Source organism: Urocitellus parryii, chromosome 2 (assembly GCF_045843805.1).
Source record: "Urocitellus parryii isolate mUroPar1 chromosome 2, mUroPar1.hap1, whole genome shotgun sequence".
In the NCBI taxonomy this organism is placed as follows: domain Eukaryota; kingdom Metazoa; phylum Chordata; class Mammalia; order Rodentia; family Sciuridae; genus Urocitellus; species Urocitellus parryii.
This window is the reverse complement of record NC_135532.1, coordinates 139529672-139555465: the sequence shown is the minus strand read 5'-3', so window position 1 is coordinate 139555465 and position 25794 is coordinate 139529672. Positions and strand designations below refer to the sequence as shown.

Genomic DNA, 25794 nt, shown 5'->3' with positions numbered 1-25794 from the left:
CATAAAAGATATTATTATTACAAACTTTTAAAATCACCATTCAAATATGAGCATTTACTTATCATGTGTAGAGAACCCTGGCTTCAATCCCCAGCACAAAGATATTTGTCAGTTGTTTTTAACTTAGTTCCAATGTTTTAATATTTTAAATTATTCTTTAAGTACTCAAATGCTTAAATATAAAAACAGAATGCTACTTTAAAATAATAGTTGAAGATTACTAATCTGAAAGATAATTTATGGAGTTGTGGATTATTATCCTTTATATTATTTCAGCATCTAAAATGTATCTTGCTTTTTGATACATTATCATAAATCTTTTGCTCTATATTTTTAATGGAAGAGCTATGCGATATATCTCTTTAAAGATAAATAAACTTAGATTTAAGTCAAAAAAATAAGCAATATAAATATAACAGACAGCATTTAAAAGTAAAACAATTTCTTTTCATCTTGGTTAAATAGCCCTCTAGAGCTTAAATCACATAATTAATTTTTTAAAATTGAAACTAGAGTAATCCAAGTTAACTAAGACAAATGTGTTTTCAGATAAAATTTTAAGAAAGACAATAATCCATTAGCACAGGATGATATGTCTACATGTGTATTGTGACTAATAATATTCCACATCAACTGACAAGTCTGGGTAAGTCATGCTTCAGTTGAAGTCATTTGATTGCAAGGAAGGTATAAAGACTCAATAGTCTTTTGATTCCTAATTGATTTAAAAAAAAAAAAAACCTGCATGCAAGGTCTCATCTATCTAAATACTGCTTTCCCTCAAACGCTCCAGATTTGAATCTTTGATTTAAAATCTCTGGAGAGGTAGTCAGGTTAAGTCTTGAAGTTTCAAGCTTCCTCCCATTCACATTGGCCCAGGTCCTTCTCCCAGGTGCTGGATGGTGCAGGGCAGGGTTTGGCCTTCATTTCCATTTTTCTCATCAGGCATTCCCTCTTGGCATTCCTGACTTCTTGGTAGAAGACTTAACATCCGTTGTAAAAGACTTGCATTTGGAAATGTTCCTTTAGGTACCACTAGATTCCCAAACATTTAAAAAATGTGACATTGGGAGGAAATGGACTTAGATGTGTAGTTAATACCTTTGAGAAAATTGCTAAATGTTTCTAAGGACAACTGACCTCTCTGTGAATTGCTCAAACCCAGTTGGAAATTTAGGATGTCCATGTAATCATTCTTTTGTACAGTTTACCATTCAGTTAGACTGTGTAAAATCATTCAGCATTATTAATCTGCTACTGTGGGATGAAAAATATAATTGAATAAAGTCTCTCTTCTCAAGGAAGTTACAGCCTAGTGAAAAGTAAATCACAGGAACATGGAGATGCTTTTAAAAGTCCCTCACTTCCTGGCGCTGAAAAAGGTTCCTGGACAATGTGTCCATTAAATGGGGTCCTGAAAGAGAATAAGGATCTGCCACCATGAGAAGGGTCTTTTGCCATTTCTGTTGTTCTCCATTGTGCTAGGGATTGAACCCCAGGCTTTGCATATGATAAGCAAATGTTAAATCACTAAACTACACCCCCAGCCCTAGAAGGATTTCTGCACTGATTCAAATATTAAGAAGAATTCAGAGCAGATAAAAGATGAACATTTTTAAATGTAAACAGTCTGAGACAAAAGCCTTAGCAACTAACAAAGTGAGTCTTTTTTAACTCAGCTGTGATAATCTGATTAGACCAAAATTGTAGTCACTACAATTCAAAAAGGATTAAAAACCTCAGATTTATTATTTTTATGACACCAATGTACTCTGTACTCAAGGATGAAATGAGGGAATTTCATAAAGCATTTTCAAACTAAAGGAAGTCATTCCAAAAGCAAGTCAATAAATCTCATCTTATTAAGGAGTAAAAAAAGAGTAAATGACATAAAACTTGGAAGCGAAGTTTAGAGGGATCACTTCAAGAATTCAGTTCAGTTTGGAAATTTCCTTCATGACCTAAAAGATTTATTATTTCTCAATGCACCAAATGAAAAACCATAAATCTGTTTAAAAATGAGGAGGGGGCATAGAAAAAAACTATTAAAATTTGTACAATATCTGTACAAATAAAAATAAAATAGTATTTACTACAACTAAAATAGTCTTAAATCCATGCAGCTGAAGACACAATTTAATTGAACTGTTTGAGATGGATATTTTATATTTTCAACTTGTGCCAAGTCGCTACCTCATTTGGCAGCCATTTATTGAACCCCTTTTGCATGCAGACATTATATTGAAGATGAGAAGGATGTAAATAAAAATAAGATCTAGTTTTCTCTGACCTCTGTTCTTAAAAGATCTCTTTATCTTTGCAATATCTCTTGTTTCATCTTCCACATCTCCATCAAAACCAAAACTCTTTCTGTTCAGTTTCAATTACCTTTCCATGCTCTCCATCATGGCGCCTCTCATTCTCTTCACCTGAGAGCACCATGGTCATCTCATACTCCAAACGGAGCATTTCCCAACAGCTAAGCTGTGCTCCAGCTTGGAAATGACTCAGAAAGTAGTTTGTTCTTTCTCTTTGGTTTATATTGGTGGAGTAGAGCCATAGGAGCGCCACAGTGGTGGGAGGTGGACCATTTATGCTCCCAACAGTCCAGTTGTGCAGTATGGTCAGCAGGTATGGAAGAGACACTGGCCTCAAGGCAGAGGTCTAGAAAACTAGAGAGGCTCTTTGGGGTCTCTCTGAACAACCTCCCTTCTGGTAGTTCTTTCTTCCTATGCTGAATAAGTCTGGGAGAGCTAGAGGTGTTTTCTCCAGAAAATGTCTGAAATTTGAATGAGAAACTCTTTTTAATTCCTATTTCCTTTGACAAAGCAGACTCATATAAAAGGATAGCCCTCTCATTGATTTGTGCCCTTTCCTTGTTTTTCCATTTGGATGTATATGTGAACAAAATTCTCACTTTCTAGAATTCTATCAGAATATAGTTTTTCAGCATTTGGAACTAAAAGTATCTATAGAAACCAAACACACTAATTTTCTAAAACTACAAGTAATTCACACCTATTCCTGCACAGAGTTGTGATTTAGGGATAAATTCTTTGTCCTTTTTTTGTAAACAGAAAGTACAAGGGAAACTTTGATGTAATGTCATTTATATTTATCTACATTAAGATCGATATAGGTTGAGTATCCTTAACCCAAAAATCTGAAATCTGAAATGCCAAAATCCAAAACTTTTTGAGAATCAACATGATGCCACCAATGGAAAATTTCATATTTAACCTCATGACCAGTTACAATCAAAACAGAGGCACTGTACAAAATTATCTTCAGCTTATGTGCATGAGGTATATGTGAAACATAAATGCATTTTGTATTTAGACTTGAGTCTCATCCATAAGACATCTCATTATATATATATATATTATGTATATATGTGTATATATATATGCATATATACATATATAATATATATAAACACATACACACAACCTATATATGCAAATATTCCAAAAAGATCAGAAATCTGAAACACTTCTGATTTCAAAGAGATACTCAACCTGTATTTTCAAAATCATGACTAAAAGGACACAGTTATTATTAGTTATCTGTTAATGAAATTTTATTTTTCATCAGAGAAATAATGGTTATCAAAGAGATAGTTATGACATCATACTTTTTCATACCTTTTTAAGTCACAGCTGTGTTGACTGAGTCAACAATGTATTCTTTGTGCCTTATTTACTTTAGCCACTGGGTCAGTAAGACCTAGTACCAGAGGCCAGTAATCAGAATGCACTGTTCCATTAAGTGCAAGCCTATTAAAATAAATTGCATGAGTAGTGTGGTGCCATATTTGATGATGGTGTTTATCTTCCATGAATGATTATGACACAGCAGAATTCAGATCCCACTTGACATTGCAAATCAGGACCATATCACTGTAGTGGTACCACACTAGAAGGGTTTGTTGCACTAAGCACATATGGTTTAAAGAGTAAATTTTACCAGGATATATGCATTAATGTGTGGTTCCCTTGGGAACTAATACATACCTACAGTTTACTACCTAAAAATGAAAGACAGATTCTGGGACACTAATCACCAATTACAAGAATTCACAGAATCACTGAAATTTATTCATCTCTTCATTTTCTAGTATGTTATATTCTATACCACTGCTTTCAACTATACTTACCAAAAATAAAATTTAGTTTTATGCCAGAAAAATATTATAGTAACTCCTAAATTCAAATATACTGTGATATTTACAAAAACCCAAGTGTATTTTATCTCATAAGCATGGGAGTCTCATAACCCCTCAACATTTCAATATGAAGAAGATGGGTGGTACCCAAGATAATTCAAATTCAGAAAGCAAACTGCAAAAATTCAGAGTTTTACTCCCTTTTTAAAGGCAGGTCCAAAAATAATAATAATAATAAATTTAAAACCAAAGCAGATCTTGGAAAATTTCGTTCCTAGTAAAATTTGTGAGATTCTAGACACTTAAACAAAAATTGAAGAAATATTTGTCACTGTAACTTGGAAACTAAAAGGACAAGGGCATTCTCAATGCTTATCTCTCAATAACATTCACAAATTAATATGTACGAAAAACAGATTTCCCACTCTATATCAAAATTTTGAGCTCTAATGGAGATCTGATATTTACCTATGTTTAAATAATAGCATGAAATATGTTACAGTTTGAAAGGTTTGTGGTCTGAATGACCTCAAAATACTTCCATATTGCTCTTTTAGAAATAAGAGAATTGTAACTTTTCTCTCCATATGTGTTAATATTGAGGTCCCTTGCATCTTCCAACAGCTCTAAACTAGAATACCACTGACTATGCCAAAGAGACAATGAAGTGAAGTGAGTAGAATCCCAAAATAGTTTGATTTGGTAATTCCAAAGCACTTGGTTTCTTATTATGTCTCTTGAAATACAAGTGAATTCTAGAGACTTTGATGCACATCTTTTCCACATGACAAATAGAAAACTAAATATCTCTGCCACTCCTGAAAAATGAAGCCAGTTAATTTAGGGATTCATGGATTATGTATCATAACATATTTCCCCCTTAACCAGAGAAAGTCTAAATTCAAAGAGGTGCAGAATAACTGAAAGTAAATAGTGGGCTGACACTGATAACTAAGTACCCACTAAAAATCTACCTGAAAGATTGCAGAAGTTATAGAATAAGCTAATGGAAAAAATATGATTGGATTTACAGGAATCTATTTTACAAATAGATTTTCACAAACATAAACTATATATCTATATGGTTAATGTACTATTTTCTATCTCTTCAAATAGCATTTGTTTTATACTACAAAAGTATTCCGAGGAAATGTTCAGGGTGTGTTTTAGGTGACTAAACCTTTTTTAAAGAGGGAGGAAAGGAGAATGTTCATCCATACACATTGATCCATGAGTTTGTACCACACAGACACCAACTAACCAGCCCTTACCAGAGCTTGTCACCTCAGAGTCTGCAGCCGCCGCTTCAGATCTCAGTAGGAGCATTCTGTCCAAGCGAGGAAGAGAATTGGCTCTGTAATTCAATAAGTGTCATTTTCCACATATTAAAATTAGAGGATAATTCTAAAACTACTGCAAGAGGGAGAGAAACACAGGCTTAAGCTTTAAATATCAAACTCGGCTGCATCAGAAATACATTGATAATGCTAAAAGACTCATTCCCACCCTTTAGTATTTTTTTCTTTCTTGCTCCCACCCCATTATTTATTTATGTATGTTTTTATTTTTTGATAGGTTTGCTATTCCCATTTTGTTGCAAGGCTGCATTTTAATTCATCTGATTCTGCAGTTTAACTAAGCCCTTTGACACCTGTGTTCATTTGTTCTCAGCTGGTGAATGAGCAACAAGAAAGCAGACCCCTCCTGAGCCCCTCCATCGATGACTTTCTCTGTGAAACCAAATCGGAGGCAATTGCAAGGCCAGTAACGTCCAATACAGCTGGTAAATTTTTCACTTTTAACTGTGCCTCAGTTAGAGTTTGTTTTAACTATAATGAAATGCACATTTTTTCCTTCTAGGCATTTTAAGTCAGGAATGATGTTTGCAACCAAATGAAACTTTAAAACATGTACTACTCAGCACAACTAGTAAATCACTTTTTATTATGTAAGAAACTACAATGCATATCACCCAAATAATTTTGCTGACTATAAGTGTACCACTGTTAGCAATTAATTTTTCTATGTGTCATTTTACATTTACATCTTTGCATTTCAAGTTGCATCTCATTCAAACAAAAGCATCTGTCTCAAAGTAAGTTCTGGTTGAATGGCCCAATTATCTCTGGAAATATTGCAGTAAAATATAAATGGAGTAGTCTTTCCAAGTGGCTTCAAATGACAATTAAAATGTCCTATAACCAGAGGACAGTAGAAAGTCAGTTTCATTTTCTGGCAAATGTGTTCCTTTCTCCCTTTTACAAATTATTTGAATGTTCCCATCTGTCTGTACATTCTTCTGGAATTAAATATACTCAACGAGTAAACTATCATCTGCTCGGTGCCTTGCACACGTGGGAATAGGCACTTCAAAGTCTCAACCCAAAGAATGAAGGCAGCCCCTGGCATGAATGACACTTCTTTAGCAGAGGCAGATTTTTGCACTGACTTCATCTGGTCGAAATACACAGTCAAAGGTATGAAGAAGAATGAAAAAAAAAATAATGTTTAGAATCAAAGATTATGTTGACTGTGTAGTACAGAATTTAAAGGAAAAAGACAATAATCACATGCTCTCTTGTTTAATTTCTCTCATGTGCCATCACAGCCTCTGCTGGTGACATATGCATTTTGATTATATTTCAAAGTGAAGGAAATCGGAGAAGAAGGAATTTGAGATTCTACCAAAATGCTAAAAATTACAACAATAAGAGGAACTAATGTTACAAGTGCCTTATGTGGGAATACAGCCTAAAACTCTGTAACTGTGGGAAAGCTAATAAGGTTCCTCATCTCTCTAGAAATAGCTAAGTCTCCATTTCCTTCTCTAACAATTGTAAGATCTGTATCTCATAAGTGACCTGAGAAGATTAAGCAAAGCAACATATGAAAGTCATTAATACTGTGTATCTGATACGACTATTCCTGTTAGATATCAGGTGAAAACAGTATTCCTGACACTTCCCTTTCCAATTGCATTATTTTTTGTAATATCACATGAAAGCAATCATTTTCTAAATTCAACTATCACTTTGAGTAATCAAGAAAATAATACTTGGTATATTCTAGACAGGAAATTAAGTTCTTATTTTATCAAATCAGATTCAGCTTCCTGATTTATAAAACTGGAACTCAGCCTCCCAAAACTGTAAAACTATTCCAGAAAATACAAATTTTTGTATATAACTGCAGGCAGATCCATGAGAACTGGATCCACTAAGAAGTTGCTCTTCATTTTCTAATTCTCAAGGATGAGAAAACAAAATCACTTAGGAAGCATGCCCCCCAACACACACACACCACACACATACACACACACACACACACACACACACACGGCAATTTAAGATATGAATCAAAAGCTACTTTTCACTTTGGTTTTCTAACATTAAAAAGAGACCTACAAAATATTAGAAGGAAAACCTCAAAAGAAGGTCTAATTTCTTGCAATAACAATATATACAGCATTGTCCTCTATACTAGCTTCCTAGGGCTGCTGTGACAAAGTACCACAATCTGAGTAGGTTAACAACAGAATCTAATTATCACAGTTCTGGAGGCTAGAAGCCCAACATCATGGTGTCAGCAGGGCCATGCTCATAAGGTATCGGGAAGGACCTGTTCCAGGTCTCTCTTCTCCTTTCTTTCTGGCAGTCCATAATTTGTGACAGCATAGCTTCAACTTTTACATGGTGTTTGTCTGCATGTGTGTCTCCCTATCTGCATGTCCTACTCTATGTCCAGATATTCCTTTTTTAAAAGGACACTAACCATTTTGAAGTTGCAACACTTTAAACCTCATCTTTAATTACATTTCCAATATTCTTATTCCATATGAGGTTACACTCCAAGGTGTAAGGACTCCAGCATCAGAATGGAGGGGGAACATCATTCAATCCATAAAATTCTTCAAAGTAGGAATCTGAAAAATGGTGTTCTGGGACTGCAGACTATTGGGGTTTTATTTGTTTGTTTGTTTATGTTTTTTTCTTTTTCAGCCTAGATGTTGAGTATGTCTGATTCATGCAGATTTTTATCTGAAGAAAGACTCATATTGAATAGAATGTCTTTTAATCTGAAAAGTATATCTCATGCAGAAACATTGTAATTTTTAAATTAAGAGTATAGTTCTTATATAAATCAATACAAAGTAAACAATGTAGGAAATATTTTTTCAAAGTTCAGATGATCAAATTTTTTTTTATCTTTACAGGCACTGAAAGAACATTTTTGTGCCTCATAGAAATTTTTATTATAATTTTTAGGTGCTTGAATTATCTTTTTTTTACTTTATGCTTGCTTCTACATTAGGATTAACTTTTTGTCATCCGATGATGACAACTTAAAGTTGACAAAATAAGGATGCTTTCCATTTTTTCTCAATTAATATTCTAAATTCCCTTTAATTCATCTGTACTTCAGGTAGATAGCTAATTTTTTGGCCCTCTCAAACTGTATTCCTAGATGATAAGTAAGTTAAAATAATTGCTACATCCTTGATTTTTAAATGGCAGGTAAATACATCTTATATAAAGATTCATGTATCAACTGCTCTGAAAATAGCTAGGCAATAGATATTTTGAGCATGATTATATTATACCATAAATAATACTATAAAATTTACAACAATAACTCATTGCTATAATCTCCCAATAAATCTGATATATGTTAAAGCACAGAAAGCCTCTTTGCTAAAGATCAAGAAGAAAAACAAGAGTCCTTGGTTTGCATATATCAAGTTACACAATCTAAACTATTTTATCCATAAACTTGAACCAGTAGGTGAATAGTTACTTTAGAGGGAACATTTTCCACAGTTAAAAAAAAAATTAATCTCACTCCTTCATGTGGGGTTTGCATACCTACATTTGGGACCTCTATTTATATTAAAGGAAAGAACTACCCTTAAAAACATTCACAATCTTGCCACAGCCACCTAATAAAACATCTTAACTGCAAAATTAGTGTAATATTTACAAAATGAATTTTTATGAAGCTCAAGTGGTCATGAACCAATGAATGGCATGGCTCTTGAGAGAGTTTAGAAATGTGGGGAATCGTTTTAAAAACATTCCAATAAAAAGGAAAAGTTTATTCAATAAGTCAAATATATATATTTTAATATTTATTTTTTAGCTGAAATTGGACACAATATATTTATTTTATTTATTTATTTTTATGTGGTGCTGAGGATGGAACCCAGGGCCTCACACATGCTAGGTGAGTGCTCTACCCCTGAGCCACAATCCCAGCCCTGTCAAATATATTTTATCTTTTTGATATATCTATTTGAAAGTTTCTAAGATTGCCAACTATTGAAGTTATGCCTCATTACACTGTAGTGATATTAATAGCATTGTGCTTAACACCAAAGTATCAAAACAGGGCTTCAGAGCACGTGTTATTCCACTCTGTTTTAAGTAGAAGTTAGTTCTCACATGCATTTGCAGTGCCCTGTGGGAGTCTTCCAATTCAGTAGGCTGTGAACTTCAGTTTTTGAGAGAGTCAGAAACAAATACTTTAGTAATGTATTATCTTCCATCTTCAGGAAATTTTATCGAGTGGAATCAGTTTATTTTAAAAAAGAAGGTTTCTGGGGCTGGGGCTGTAGCTCAGTGGCAGAGTGCTTGCTTAGCATGTGTGAGGCACTGGGTTTCATCCTCAGCACCACATAAAAATAAAATATAGGCATTCTGTTCACTAAAAAGAAGAAGAATTTTTTAAAAAGTTTCTGAGATTGCCAATTATGTAAATCATACCTCAGACTATGCAAGCTGCCAAATAATTAGGAGATAATAAATACATAAATAATAGAGTCTGCACACTACCTTCAAGTTCAGAGGCAGTCTAGAGAGGAGTGGTGAAGAACACAGGTTTAATGTGACAGACCTATATTTGAGTCCTGGCATGAGCATTGACATACCAGATGTATTAGTTTCCTGCTACCACAAATTTAATGGCCTAAATAATTTTATTATCTTAAACTTCTGAAAGTCAGAAGTCCTCCAATCAAGATGTCATCAAGGCTACATTCTTTTCAGGAGGGTCTAGGAGAGAATTTGATTCCTTGCCTTTTCCAGTTTCTAGAAGTCACCTGAAAATTTTTAGCTTCTCTCTCCTTCTTCTGTCTTCAAAACCAGCAGTGTAGCATCTTCAAAACCATCTGTAAACCTTCCATTTTCAAAACCAGCTGCACCTCAGTGAACTCTCACACCTCCCTCTCTGATTCTGACCCTTCAGACTCCCTCTTACAAGAACTCATGCGATTATACTGTAACATATATTTGAATTATGATTATCACTATGCTTCTAACATAATTCTAAGAGATTTAAAGTGCTTCATTTAATGCTTTATGAAGTCAAGTTTCATTCTCATTTTAGGCAAGCAGAGGGACTAAGAAGCTTGCCCAGTCACACAGCTAATGAATGGCAGGGTCAAGATTTGAACCCAGGCAGTCCTAACCACTGTCCTGAGCTGCTGTATTTTATGTATATGGGCTTCTTAATTTCAGGACACCAAACTGGGTTAGCTGACCTTAGGTGGTAAAGACAGGACAAAGTACAAAAGGAATGACCAGGACAAGATAGAGCTGTTCAGAACTCACTGAGTTGGGGATTCCCCCAGTAGGAATGAATTCCTTTGGACAAAAGGTGCCTGCAGCTTATGAACATGACTTAGGTTCTACATGACTTATGTTCCATGTAGAAAAATATGTATATGTGAAAATAAGATTATACCTAGAAGATATTTTATTGGCTCCACATACAGATATACACATGCATGTGTGCCCACCCATACAAACATTTTCACATCCATGACAGAAGGAAATTATCCTTCATGATCTCACTTTAAGCACAGGAGTACTGGAACCCAAACCTTCATGTGTATAATTTTTTTTATTGAGTTAAGGTATCAGCAAAGCACATACCCCCTTCAATGGCTAGGCACATTGTCTTTGAAGCACATATGGACCCATAAGACCCTTATTTCTAAACATTAACTAAAAGAGACACGCACCCATCAAACTGCCATTTTTTTCCTCCAGATAGTGGAAGATTGTCCCCATATTGTGTTTTCAAAATTGTGGTTCTTAGAGACTTTCTCAGCTTCAAAGCTTGCCATGTGACCTCCAAGACATCTCTTTCATCAACTGGGAAACAAATAAGGTCTTTGTGGGAGCTGAGCATTGGTTTCACCTTTGCAGAGAAAGAAAAAAGGGACCTAGAGCTCAGAACAAATTCAGGAAGTACCCAGGACACTTTGGAGAGGAAAAAAACGTTACTGAGCCTAGCTTGAATTAGCAATTCACTCTCTGAGTAATTTGTTTATTCCATACGGTGGAAGTAGGGATAGAATTAAATTAGTGCTCACCGCTTATTATTTTGCAACAAATGGACTTCTGATGTACAAGTAAATGATTCCTATATAATTTGCTTCTAAAAGAAGTCCAGGAGTGACGAATTCTTAGTTGATGGTAGAATTAATAAAAAGATGTATATGACATTTTCAGAGACTGTCATCGGCTTCCTTCCTTCTATTATAAGAAAATCACATTAGGCCTAAAGTCCTTGCCAAGCTAACAGTGGTCTAGAAACTTCTATTTAACCAATCATTTGGTGTGAACTATGTGGTGTCCTGACTTATCCTGGCTGCCTGCCATACTTACATTTTCGACATAAAGCTAAGCAATTTAATTCTAAAAAAATACTTCTTTCCCTCCACATTCAAAGATTTTTAAACCACAAAACACTCCCCATATCTCAGAGTATCTCAGAGTTGGAAAGTGGCTCCCATCTTCTCAGGAAGACTTGGTTCAGATAAGCTGACAGTATCAGGCCATTTTATGATAAATTTATTTCGTAGAATCCAATATCTTTTCCTCATCCTCAGTTTTATTCCCAATAGTGTTTCCTCTATCAGCGTATGGATCTGATTCTGCCCTGAAATAGAAAGGAATGGGGAAAACAGGAGGAAAAAAAATCCCAAATTTACCTCCCGACAATAGAAATATCATTTTATTTTATTTTTTAATTTTTGCAGTGCTGAGGATCAAACCCAAGGCTTTGTGCATTTTAGGCAAGTGGTCTACCACTGAGCTTCATACTTACCCCTCAGTCTACAAATAACATTTACTGGGTACCTATCATAATTCTGGTACTTTACACAAATGACATCGTTTAATCCTCATCTCATACCTAAAAGACTATTAATTCCCCAATTTTTCAGATGAGGAAACTGAGATTCAAACCAATCAAGAAACTTGCCCCAAGTCCCTCTACTAAGCAGTGGTATAGTCAGAAGTCAGATCTCTGGACTTCACCAACAATAGCTAACCTCTATGATTTGGAATTGAAATTAAAAAAAAAAAAACAAGATTACCAAGAATGAATAGTGACTCTATTCTAAGGATTTTGTAAGGATGGTTAGCTCTTGAAAGTGATGGAGTACTAAAGAAATCCTGAGAGTCCAGTGGAACCCTGAAGCTTCTTTGAGTGACAGGAGGGCAGAACAGATGGAAGGGTATTGAGACTTCAACAAAAATCCACTAAGAGGAAAAGCTACCTGGGTTACTTAAAAAGAGGCATGGTGCCATCACTGTAGACTAGGCCAGGAAGGTTTAATGTCAGGGGTTTCTCTGTCCTTCAGTGGCTTCCAAAACTACCTGGATGAAGAGATCTTAGGCCAGGAAGGCACCAGGTGTGCTCTGGTGCTGAGGCAGTGAAATATCAGGGGCTGGTGGAGAGGGAGGCTGGAGGGACCTTCTCTAACTGGACTTTTCTATTTCTCACAATGAGTTAGTCCAATACTACTTCGTTGCGCTATAAAGGAGAAGAGAGGGTTAACAAAGCTTGCCTTTTAAATTCTCATTTGCCTAGTTTGCATTGGAACAAATAATTGTTTCTGCCTTCATTAGAGTATTAAATACAATGTAATCAACCTGCTAGGAAATAAAAGTGTAACAGTTTTATAGCTGGTTACATTGAAATTTAAATTTGCATATTAAATAGCAAAAGCATTAACATGTGTACCTATTCATCAGCTATGGATTACAAAACACCTCTCCAGTGTGAGCCCAAACAGCATGCCATTTTCTGATTGAACTGCTTAATTAAATAAAGGATGATTAACAGCATTTTTATCCCCCATATACTTTGCTGTTTAAAATTAAAACATGAAGACATTCAGAAACTTCACTAAATTTCTGAACATGATAGATTATTCTCTGAAAATACCTCATTCTAAAATAAACTTTTGCTAAAGAAGAAGCAAAACAAGTAAACTGTACCTGAACTCAGATTCAATTTTCTCATCTTAGTTTCATTCATTGCTGCTAAAGCTAGTCTAAGTCCTAACTCACTGGTTTGTGCTGTGCCAAATCTAGGGGAACATGAGGTGAACTTCCCATCTAACAAATTGTCTTTATAAATCAATGGTGAGCCAAGGTAATTTGGTGATTCTAACCTATCTTATGAACACAAGATCTCTCTGTACCCAACTGAAACCTATTTTTTAAAAGTAAGTACAGTACAGTAAATGAATTTATCTTAACTCTTCCATTTCTGATAGTGTTGACCACAGGCTTGGATCTCCTGGACCTGAGTGAACCAGTGTCTCAAACCCAAACCAAAGCCAAGAAATCGGAATCCTCATCAAAAACTTCATCCCTCAAGAAAAAGGCCGATGGATCTGACCTCATCAGCGCAGATGCTGAGCAGAGAGGCCAGCCTCTCAGAGGGTCCGAGACCTCATCCTTAGATTTAGGTAGGGCAACAGTGTGTGGTGGCTACTGTTTAGATTTGCCTTGCTGGAGTTGATACAATAGCAAAGTTCTGCAGATGATTTTAAAACAGTGAACAAAGAAGTAGAAAAATGAAGTCCATGTAGGAAACTGAGCAGGACAGAGCTGCTTTTGTGTTTGAACTGAATGCTGCTGGGAGCTCGACTTTGCATAATTGGTGTTGACTCACTCATTTACACATTCAACCAGCATGTACTGAGTTCTTGAGAGATGCCAAGCACCATGCTAGGAAGGAGAGTTACAAATAAAAGTAACTTGCTCTCTAGGAGCTCTCAGTCTAGAACAAGAAAGAGACATAAGTAAACAACTCTAACATTAGGCCCAGGGGCAGCCAGACAAAACAGTGGCGTGTAACAGCTTTGAGTCTATATCCAAGACAATAACAATAGCTACTTATTGTTGGCTGACAAGGTCCAGGGACCCATTCTATATTTTGCATATATTTTGTCTCAATTAATCATCACCATTCTGAAATAAGTGAGAAACCAGGTTTTAAAATTTAACATCAAAGTTCACCTCCTTAAGCAAAATTTCTTTCTAAAAACATGTTGGAAGTGTCCTAAAGCCATCTCTTTAACTGGAGGCTGGTAGACAAGACTCCATATGCACATCCCACACCAGATCTCATGGACTCATGCTCAGAATTGAAAAATACACATAGCCCTTGATATAATAATTCCGAGTAAAACAACTTGACTGCTTCAGTTGTAAAAACAATCCAGTTTACCTTAAGAGGTATCACTTTTATTAAGCTGAACATGTTTTAATTAACTTTATGCCTCATTGAAAAGATTGGTCTTGGATCTTGAGAAGACAAACTGAGAAAAGTTCACTTGGAAAAGACTTCTCAATTTTAATTAATATCTCTTCTCTCTGTACCTCATGCTCTTTCCTGGGCTCCCTTACCCTCTTCCTTTCTTCTTAGTAGACATTCAAACCCAACTGGAAAAATGGGATGATGTTAAGTTTCATGGAGAGCGAAATAGCAAGGGGCATCCAATGGCAGAGAGAAAATCATGTTCATCTAGAACAGGATCGAAAGAGCTCTTATGGTAAGACTTTAACACCAGAAACTTAACTACCACTAACTCTGAATTTTCATCTGAAAATTTCACTTTATTTTGGACATTTTCATTGTCCAAAATTAAGTCAATTCAGTCAATAAGAATTTGAGAAGTTTCAGAATTCAATACTTGTGAATGATTTTCTGAATGTGTTACTGAGCCATTAATCAAAAGAGAGATTTATGTATGTGTGAGCACATGTTAGCATATTTAATATATTACATAAATCGTAGTTAAATTTTCGGGTTATTCAGGTAAACGTTTCTGGCTTTCTCTATCATCCACTCTAAGGTAATGCAATAATTAAGAATATCCATAAATACCCCTGAGGACATCTGCCTTCCTGGGGTTTACCATGTTTTTGAAGCTTGCTAAAGGGCAGTACCTGTTTCAGCTTCCTGCTACCTTGTACCTGACCACTTATTAGGACATCTTAAATTCTATATGAAGATATTTAGTGACCTGTGTCCCTCCCCCCCCAAAAAAAATAAACACAATGTTTTTTCATGAAGTGGAGTTTTCTCTAACAAAAATGGCATTGCATTTATTATTTTTTTCTGCCCATAATTCAATCTAACTCTACATTAAAAAACAGTAACACCTAGCAATTATAGCCACATAAACTGTGCAAGTGGTCACTATAATAGAAATTTATAAAAATTACCTTTCTCATCAGAATTCTAATGACAGCTTTTGCATGGCTTTCAAGGATCCACATTAAGTAAGGGTCTTGGCTAGATTTCTAGCTGAATTTGTTTCTTGATGTACATTAATTTCCTTAATGTATCCATCACAGGTCTTCAGAGCACAGATCTCAACCGGAACTGAGTAGTGGGAAGAGTGCCCTCAACTCTGAGTCAGCTTCAGAGTTGGAACTAGTGGCTCCGGCACAGGTAACAAAACCAATTCTTCTTCAGGAAACCCATTTGCTCTAGTAGAATATATATGTGGTAAATATTTCATTTAAATTTTGCACAAAAATTTTGAAGTATTTTTTCTGAACTTTGCACTTCATATGTTTTCTCACCCAGTAGCTGACTCAATGCTTAGAATAACTGTGGTTTTTGTGTGTGTGTGTGTGCGTGTGTGTGTGTGTGTGTGTATACATGTATGTTTGGCTGGAAAGTGTGTTAGTGAATTCACTGGGTACTTAGCACTTTTTGACTATTCCATTATTTTTCAGTCCAAAATTTGTTCTACTCCAGGATTAGCACTATTTATGTAATAGGATCCAAAAAAGAGGAAATTATATCTTGAGTATTCATTCACATCTATGCCCTGTGGAATAAGGTACTTACTATATATCAGAAACTTGCTTGTCACATTAAGATAAATTTCATGCCAAATAATATATTATTTCAGTTATTAGCAACAATGATGATATTAGTAAGAGCTCCCATTGTGAATGCCCACTGAGTATTAAGGACTTACTATGTACTTTTCAGGTATTATATCTAATACTCAAATAATCCTGTAAATTACTATTGGCTGCACTTTAAAGATATTTAAAGATATTCTTTAGTCAAATACATTTTCCTGGGGCATAATTTCTGGTAGGAGTGGAATTTAAGCCAGATCTCTTTTGTCCACTGCTTGATCCCTAACTCCAGTGTAACACACATGTAACTATCATCCCTGTGATTAAAATCCTCTCTCCTATGATTGGAAGAGGGCCCAAATTAGTCTCAGCCTTTTCACCCCCTGGAACGTTTTTCAAGGCTGCAGTCTTGACCTGAAACTATACAGATCTCTTAAGAAGTGTGTGCCCATTCACATTCATGCATTCTACAGTCTAGCTGGGGTGAGACAACATGTTTAAGGTAAACAAGTGGACAGAAATGAACAGGAGAAATTTTCTAAAGTTAATTAGAAGAAATGTTGAGACTAGAAGGGAAATAAAATATCTGAGGTGAAATAAAGGAATAACTGTGATAAGAGCAAATATTATTGAGCACAATTATTAGAGCTTCTAATATAGATCATTTGACCATCCTGACAAAAGGTTGAATGACGTAAATTCAGTTATCTCCCCCCTCTACTTGTACAGATGGGGAAACTAGAACAGAGTGAATCCAGAAACTTATCTATGTACCCACAACTTCTAAGTGGCAGAGAGAACAAGGACATAGGGAGGAAATGGAAGGCCACTGGAAACCTTACTAAGCTACCAGTAGCACCCCCTACAAACACCTCACCCTCCTCAACAGAGGACATGACCATTCCCAGAACTCAGCTGGAAAACAAGTCAACTAACTTCCTGAACAAATCACCCTGCCAACTTTAATGAATTTTAAATGTAGCATGAAAGTGTATTTTCTTTCTTTGTATTCATTCCAAATGTATCTTTTAAAAAGAAAAATTACAGCACTTATTAGAAAAACATTTCTTGATAAGTGCACTAGAGATTTAGACTCAGCTAAAGTAATTGGTCCTATTTCATGAACTGGAATCCTTGGTACAATTTAATGTGGCAATAAAAGATTTGTTTCAAAAGCAGGGTGAAACTCAGCACAGGTGGGCTGTTCTACAGAGAGCTGGGGCAGGAGAACAGCTGGGGTCCCTGGTTACCATAGAAACCCACAATGCCTTTATCCTATTATCCCAATGACTGCTACTCTCCTGCTGGCTGTCTGCTTCCATCCCACCACACAGCCTTCCACTTACCCACCAGCATGCCTTACTTTAAGCGAACACAGTGTGCTTTGGAAAATTGGTATGAGACTCCTTATATTGTCTCCCAAAATACAGTTTTGGATTGTACAATGAGACTTCTGTGTCTAGATAAAGCTTAGTGAATATTTTTAGACAGATAATTATTTGTAAAGAATCCCCCCCCTTTTTTTTAAACATGGCATGTTTACTTACCAAGATTGGCTCAAACTAAGAAAATGCATAATCCTCTCTTGATTTGAACCTATCATGAAATAAGAAAAACTTCACAGTTCAAGATCTAATGCTACATCTAAAACACCAAATCACTCAAATGGGGTAGCAAGAGAATTTAGTGATTTATCTACTTGTAATAAAAATAAGTGAGTCCTCTCCGAGGAGAGCAACAATTTATGTCCCAGCATTTCATTGAGATGGGAAGGAGATTGTTAGATGATCCTGCCTGAGTATCACCCCTCGGTTCTGGGTTGACAGACTGCATTAGCTAACAATTTAAGGACAACTCTTGGACATCTTGGCCATGGCTGATAGGTCCTCATTGGAACTGGTTTTATAAAATGTATGACTGGTGGGCTTTAGTTCTTACAAAAAGAGGAGATAGGGGCATAGAGTCACACCATTCAAATAAACCATCTCAGCCCTTGTTACTGCTGCCTTCTCATTCAGATGGCTCACAGGAAAGGCAAGAAATGTTTTCTCTTCCCTTGAACCAACATACATCACCTACCCTAGGCAGATCGACAGGTGAGGAACTGTTTACAAACCCTGTCACATTTCAAAATCACAAAGAATATGGAAGCTCACAAAGTGAAGAATTCTCATGTTTTCTCATTTTCTTTTCAAGATGGGAAAAGGGGAAAGCATAGTAAAGTCTCTTTCAAATAGTGTTTTGAATACACTAATCAGAGTGGAAGGAGATTATAATAAATCATTTAATCTCTATATACTTAAGAAAATGTTTCTTGACACTCAGGCAAATTGTGTAATTAGTATTCCTGGAGTTCATTGTTTAAAGAAATCATGCAATCTGAAAAATTAGGAGAACATTTGAATAAAAGAAGAAAACACAGAAAGTAATGATGTAAAATTAGCTTTTTCTAGAAAGGTGTCAAGATGGTGATTGGTGAGGCAAAAGAGAAAGACTTCAGCCGCTGCTGAAGAATGATAGTTCAAGACTTCCCTTTGCAGTTTGGATACTTCAAGACAGGCTCTTGCGAACCTCAGGTTTGGCCAGAATGTGGCCATCTATTTCCCTTCTTATTGCAAACCCCGGTTATTACTTACTTTTATAGAGTTAAAATGAGCTAAGTAATTTGAAAGAATATTTATCACTGTTTTCCAGAAACTTTGGAAGACAAATTATGATTGTCATCTGATTTGATACCATACACGATTCGGTGCCTCCCCCTCCTAAATTCATTCTCAATGCCTTACTTCAAAAGAAATGCTAAGGGCTTCCATTTCATTCCATTTTAATTCAACAAAGTGACTGAATGCCTACTCTCTATAAAGCCATAAGCAAGTGAAAACGTCAGAAAGATGAATTAGATTACAAGAAGTATTAGACCTAACAGAAACAATTAGATACACTGCAGATATTAATAGTTTTGCTTGTTGGAAAACAATACAGTTATCACATCAAGATCTCATTTCCCCTCTGGGCCACACACACATAACAAACTATTGAATAGAAGGAAGGAGCAAAGATGGAAGGAAGGAATAAAGAAAATAAGTTGAGAAAAAAAGGAAATAAATCTGAAGGATCATTTTCAGCCCAATAGGAAATCTATACATAGTAGTTTCTCAGCAAAGATTTGTTAGGGGGGCGGGGAGTGAGAGAGGGGGAAAGAAACCAAGGGAATGATAGGGAAAAGGAAAACAACACTTATTAAGCATAACAGAAGCAGATCCTGATAGCAGAAAGGGCAGAATTAAAATTGTATTCTTGATCATTTTGGAAACTAGTTTTAGTAAGCGTTTTTTAGTTACACCTGGTAATAAACTGTTAGAGCTTTAAAATCAACATTTGTTTGCCTTGATGTTCTGCATAGAATTTCAAAGTTATATGGAGATAGGGGAAATGTATTGCCATGCGCTCTACAAAGGAAATTTGCTCTCGACACATGAGAGACAGCGTTCTTCTTTGTACCTCCCATGACAAATGTCTGTTGACTAATGAAGAAAAAAATTCCAAGCATCTCCATGAAGCTAGAGTTTCAATTATCTGTTCCAGTATAAGAATCTAATTTTCCTTCATTAACCACCAAACTCAAGGCTTTAAGCACAGATTTCTTTTAAATAATTGCTGATCTCACTTGATAAGCACTAACTTAAAAGATAATAACAAAAGCCAAGTTTTGTCAAGCATTTACTATGTCCTATATATTTGTACTTACATGAATGTTTGTACTCAATCATTGCAGGTGAGAATATAGAAATTAAGTCATTTGCCCAGCTAGTAGTAAGTGGTAAACGAGGATTGGGCCTCAGGCAGTCTGACACCAGAGACAGTGCTTTTAATGTCATACTGTCATTCAAGTTCTGTTAGCTGTTATATTTTCCTTTTCTACAATGAAGCATATTCCCTTTTCTCCCTTTTAATTTCTTTTGAAAGAATGCTGAGCTTTGGAAATGCATTTTGGTGAGAGAACTCTAGCAATAATATAAAGACAAGTGTCTGAGAAGTCATGAACAGCCGTCAGAGTGGTGAAGCAGGGGGTTACCCTGGGACAGCCACAGCCACAAATCCAGTAATTTTCGGATCAAAATTTTGATCACAATCATAACTTCAAATAAGGAGAATGAAACACAATATTGCTTTGGAAAAGTTATTAAATTCTTTCTTCTCTCCCTTTACCTAGTGCTTATCATTTAGAACAAACAACAGCTGGAGGAATGAAAAGCTTTCTTCTTTGAAGAGTGTAATACCCTAAGATCCAATTAGCTTAAACCAATTAAAATGCCATTTTTAAAACCAAAGTATTTCCAGGAGGTTGCTATAGCTGTAGAACATTTTTCAAAATCATGCAAAACAACAAAAGGTCACAGTAGAGTACGTTTGTGATCTGGAGAGTTCTACCCACACATGTAATATCTATAGAAGAGCTTCTCCACGTGAGTCCCAGCCCAACAGGGGCAGCATCACCTGGAACTTATTTATAATGCACATGGTTGTGCCCCACCCCAGACCTACTGAATCAGAAGCCTTAAGGAAGGGGCCCACCAATCTGCATTTTTAAAAAGCCCTTCCAGAGGATTCTGATGCCCATTAAAGTTTGAGGATCATAGATACAGAAGTTGTGCTATCAAAACAGCACAGAAATACAGAAGTTGTGCTATCAAAACAGCACAGCTCAAACTGATGGGTACAATTGTTTTGTTTATCAAACCTCTATTTAGATGCCAGGCAATATCATCGCTTTGGAAGCATTACTTAGATATGTTTTCCAAGATTAAAACGTTTGCCTATAAATAGTATAACAGTATTCCATTCTGTTTTTAACCAGCTTGTCTGGACATACTGCTAAATTGTGAGAAAGTTTCATAATTTTCAATTGCATACTTATCTCAGTTTGAAACTGCCTCTATTTATATGTAGAATTTACCTGTGGTTTATAGCGTTTATGATTCTTTTGTGGGGGGGAAGTAAGATAGATAAACACTTGTCTTAGAAATAACCTAAGGCCTTTCTAACAATGCAGAAAATAGTGATTCCCTAAATAGTAAGTGTACTATCAAAATAAAATATCATTTGCACAGTAAGATTCTGTTTGCATTTGCATTTTAAGTGGAGAAGAGAATACAAACTGGAAACCTAGAATTCTGAGAGAGGATTTTGCCTCTTCTTCCTGATTGATGGTGCCCTTTGTATCCTGTGATTCATAATCCAGTTGAGTCGTGAAACATTGATGAAGGGAAGAGCCAGTGACAGTAATGGAGTTCTGTTAGGTCAGGCTTCACAGGAAAGCAGATCCTGTTTCACTGGCCAAAGTGCCTGCTAATAAAAGGCAGTACCTTGGACAAAAATATCAGTGCTTTCTTTTCCTTGTAACATCATTTGTGGGCTATTTATGACATGATAAAAATGCATCGAATTTTTAATTTTTTATTAACTGATCTTTTCACTAACAAATGAAAAATGTATGGGTGTCTTATGTAGAGCGTGGTGCTTTGAAATAGGGATACATTGTGGAATGGTTGATTGAACTACAATTAGCATATGTATTACCTCTCATATTTATTTTTTGTAGGGAGAACATTTAAAAATCGCTCTTGGTGACTTCAAGAATATAGTACATTGTTATTAACCCGCCACCATATTGTATAAGAGATTTCTTGAACTTATTTCTCCTTTCTAAATGAAATTTTATGTCCTTTAGCCAACATCCCCTCACCTACCCCACCTCCCAGCCCCTAGTAACTACCATTCTACTCTCTCCCACTGTGAGTGCAGATTTTTTGAATTGCACATAGGAGTGAGATTATGTGACTTTTGTCTTTTGGTACCTTGCTTATTTCAGTTAATATGATGTCCACCAGTTCCATCCATGTCACAAATGACAGGATTTCTGTCTTTTTAAAGCTGAATGATATTCCCTTGTGCATATGCACCACATTTTCTTCACCCAATTGGTAGACACACAGATTCTATTTTTTGAATATGGTGAATAATGTTGCAATAAACATAAGAGTACAGATTTCTCCTCAACATCAGATTTCATTTCCTTTGGATATATACCCAGTAGTGGAATCGCTGGGCCACCTGGTATTTCTACTTTTAATTTTTTAAGGAAGCACCATACTGTTTTCATAACTGCAGTACTAATTTATATTCCTACCAATCGTGTACAAGGATTCCCTTTTCTTCACATCTTCTCCAACACCTGTTATATTTTCTTCTTTCAATAGTAGCCATTCTAACAGACGTGAAGTAAGATCTCACTATGGTTTTTATTTGCCTTTCCCTGAGGATGGCAGTGTTGAGTATTGTTTTCATATACGAGTTGACCATTTGTACATCTCCTTTGGGAAAAATTTCTTCCCAGTGTTCAGTAGGGTTATTTGTTTTCTTTCTTCTGAGTTGTTGGAATGCCTTACAAATTTTGAAAGTTTATCTCTTATCAGATGTATCATTTGCACATGTTTTCTCCCATTCTATAAATTGTCTTTTCATTCTGTTGACTGTTTCCTTTGCTCTGAAGAACCTTCTAGTCTGATGTGACCCCATCTGTCTATTTTGGCTTTTGCTGTCTTTGTTTTTGAGATCATATTTAAAAAATTAGTGCCCAGATCAACATCATGAGATTTCCCTCTATGTTTTCTTCTCATAGTTCCATAGTTTGGGGTCTGACATTTAACTCCTTAATCTATTTTTGAATTGATTTTTGCATAGGGTGAGAGTCAAGGGTACAATTTCATTCTTTTGCATGTGGATATCTGGTTGTCCCAACACCATTTATTGAAGAGACTATCATTCCCCATCATGTGTTCTTGGCATCTTTGTTAGAAATAAGCTAGCTGTAGGCAATGGCTATTGGGGCTTTCTATTCCATTCCATCGATCTGCATGTCTATTTTCACATTGTCATGTTTTGTTTACTATGTAGTTTTGTTTACTATAGTTTCATGGTATATTTCAAAATCAGTATAATGCTCCATTTTCATTTCATTCTTTTTACTCATGACTGCTTTGGTATTTATGGTCTTTTCTGATTCTATACAAATTTTAGGATTTCTTTTTTTTTTCTTTTTTTCTATTTTTGTTATGAATGCCATTGGTGTTTTAAAAGAGATTGCCTCAAATCTAAAAATTGCTTTGCATAGTATGGACATTTTAACACTACTTACTCTTCCAATTCATGAACCCAAGATACCTTTTCATTTATTTTCTGGAATGTATATAAATAGCCTTGTGCAATAAACTAAAAAATGCACTTCTGTGTGCTCACATTTTTTAAAGATTTATTTGTTTATGATGTTTGTGAAGGGACCGACAGGAAGACAAAAGAATTGGTTCCAAAAGCAAAGCATTGAGGAACAGAGATTTATATGGCCAGTTGAAAAAGAAATACCAAACTAAGTTTCCCAAGATAGATACAAGATTGATTAATTTTCTACAAGACAATAGGATCAAATCCCCTTTGGAGTTAATTTCTCTATCAGGCCATAGCATCATAAGAATTCAGCCATCTTTTTAAAAACTTTTTTTATACCTTTATTTTATTTTATTTTATTTTTTTGTGGTTCTGAGGATTGAACCCAGGGCCTGGCACATGCTAGGCGAGTACTCTACTGCCGAGCCACAACCCCAGCCCAGAACTCAAGCCATCTTTAAAAGGTTATAAACATCTGCACATTTATATTTGCATATATTTGTTAATATATTGCAAACCCAAGAGTACCATATGAGAATTGTAGTGAACTGTATGGTGGCTTCTAAAAGAGATGTCCACATCCCCCAGAATTTGCAAATATTACCATATATGGCAAAGATGTGATTAAGTTACTATAGATTTCCAGAAAAGTGAATAATTCTTTTCTACTTGGGTGGGTCCTGAATGTAACCTTATAAGAGTAACATGGGGTGCGGAGGAGATTGAGAGAAAAAAGGAGGAGATAATGTGGAGTGACATGCCTATAAACCACCTGGAGCCTCCAAGTACTAGCAGAAGCATGGGACAGATTATCCCCCGCAGAGCCCTCAGAGGGAACATGGCCCTGTTGGCACTTTATTTTGGACTTCTAGCCTCCAGAACTTTGAGAGAATAAATATCTGTTGTTTGAAATCACCTAATTTGTGGGAAATTATTATAGCAGCCCTACGAATCTAGTACAGGAGTCAAGTGCACTTACTAGAAAATGCTCTAGCGTAATATTAGGAAATCAAGCAATCTTAAGTTGCCTTTTTCAAAGTTGGAGTTACATTTTTCTTTCACAAACCCTACTGGACTTCTCAGATGTCTCCTGGAAGATGACTAAGAGGTAGTTCTACATCCCAATTTGTTGAGTTTTTAAGTGCTCAGAGAATAACACACCGGGAAATAGTGGCTACAATCCCTTGGGAAGGGGTGTCAGAGGCAGATCCTCTGCACTGAGGATGCTGCCCTCTGCAGAGAGCCCAGAAGAATCAAGGTGGGAACAGTGCCTGTGGCGTGGCACTATGTGGTTATGAGTATTAAGGTGGCAGGTACAATCACCCATCATGTGAGGAGCCCTTTTCCCCACTAGGACTCAGTTGAGTCTATTTTTTTTAAGCCTTTGCTTTCATTTTTACCTCTGCTAAGTAAACAAGGACCCAAGGAAGCCACCTTTCCTGGTTTCCCACAGGGCCACATTACCTCTCCCTGTCAGTGGACAACCACGTGGATTTTGAAGGCTTGTCATTTCCAAAAACAAAATAGTGTAGATTGAGAAATGTAATGTGCATAAATTAGAAACCAAACAGCTGCATATTTCACACTCTCCATCAAAGTTAAATAAAAAGAGTTTGCAGTCCACAAATATTCAAACTATAAGTGACCTAAGCAGTCCTTTTTTAAGCTAGAAATTCTTTTTTTTTTCAATCCGCTGAACCCAGGGACCATGCAATTTCCAAATAAAAACATTCAGCCACAGTCAAAAAATCACGTTAGTTAGTGCTGTTACTAAATATATATAAAGGCATGTAGCCTTGCTTATAAAATACAGCTCTCATAACTTTCTTATGATTTATTGCAACCTATTGACATTTTTGTCTCCACCCTCATGAGCCAAAATCTAATTGAACGTTTTTAATTCACTTCTTGGATATTATGAATGAATTGTTGACGCTGAAACTTAATATGGTATTTTTGGTCTTAAACAAAACTTGATTGGTATTTTTAAATTGAATCCAAGTACCTTGGATACTTTTGCTTCTGCAATGAGTATGGGTTTGCTTCCACAATATGGGAGTCCAACAAATTGGCACATTATTTTTATAAACTTGTATAAAATCTGGTTCTAAGGCCCCACTGGCCAGGATGGTGTGGTTGTCAATCTCACCTGAGTCTGAGGTTCCCTCCCTGCCCACTGTCTGGACTGGGAGCAGGTAGTCACTGGGAGCAGGTAACCTCCCA

At 35.9% G+C, this 25794-nt stretch overlaps 1 protein-coding gene across 5 annotated transcripts in view; it reads left to right on the top strand.

The window, feature by feature from the left end:
• The window catches only part of Pex5l (peroxisomal biogenesis factor 5 like), a 159125-nt gene that overhangs the window by 69873 nt on the left and 63458 nt on the right, over positions 1-25794 (top strand). For 2 of the 5 annotated variants that reach the window (XM_026382913.2, XM_026382888.2), the window contains 4 exons: positions 5837-5948; positions 13734-13928; positions 14894-15017; positions 15826-15922. In XM_026382913.2, coding sequence (XP_026238698.1) covers positions 5837-5948; positions 13734-13928; positions 14894-15017; positions 15826-15922 — 528 coding nt within the window. Of the gene's footprint in view, positions 1-5836; positions 5949-13733; positions 13929-14890; positions 15018-15825; positions 15923-25794 lie in introns of all 5 variants that reach the window. The other 3 variants (XM_026382909.2, XM_026382914.2, XM_026382907.2) reach the window with 2 other exon arrangements.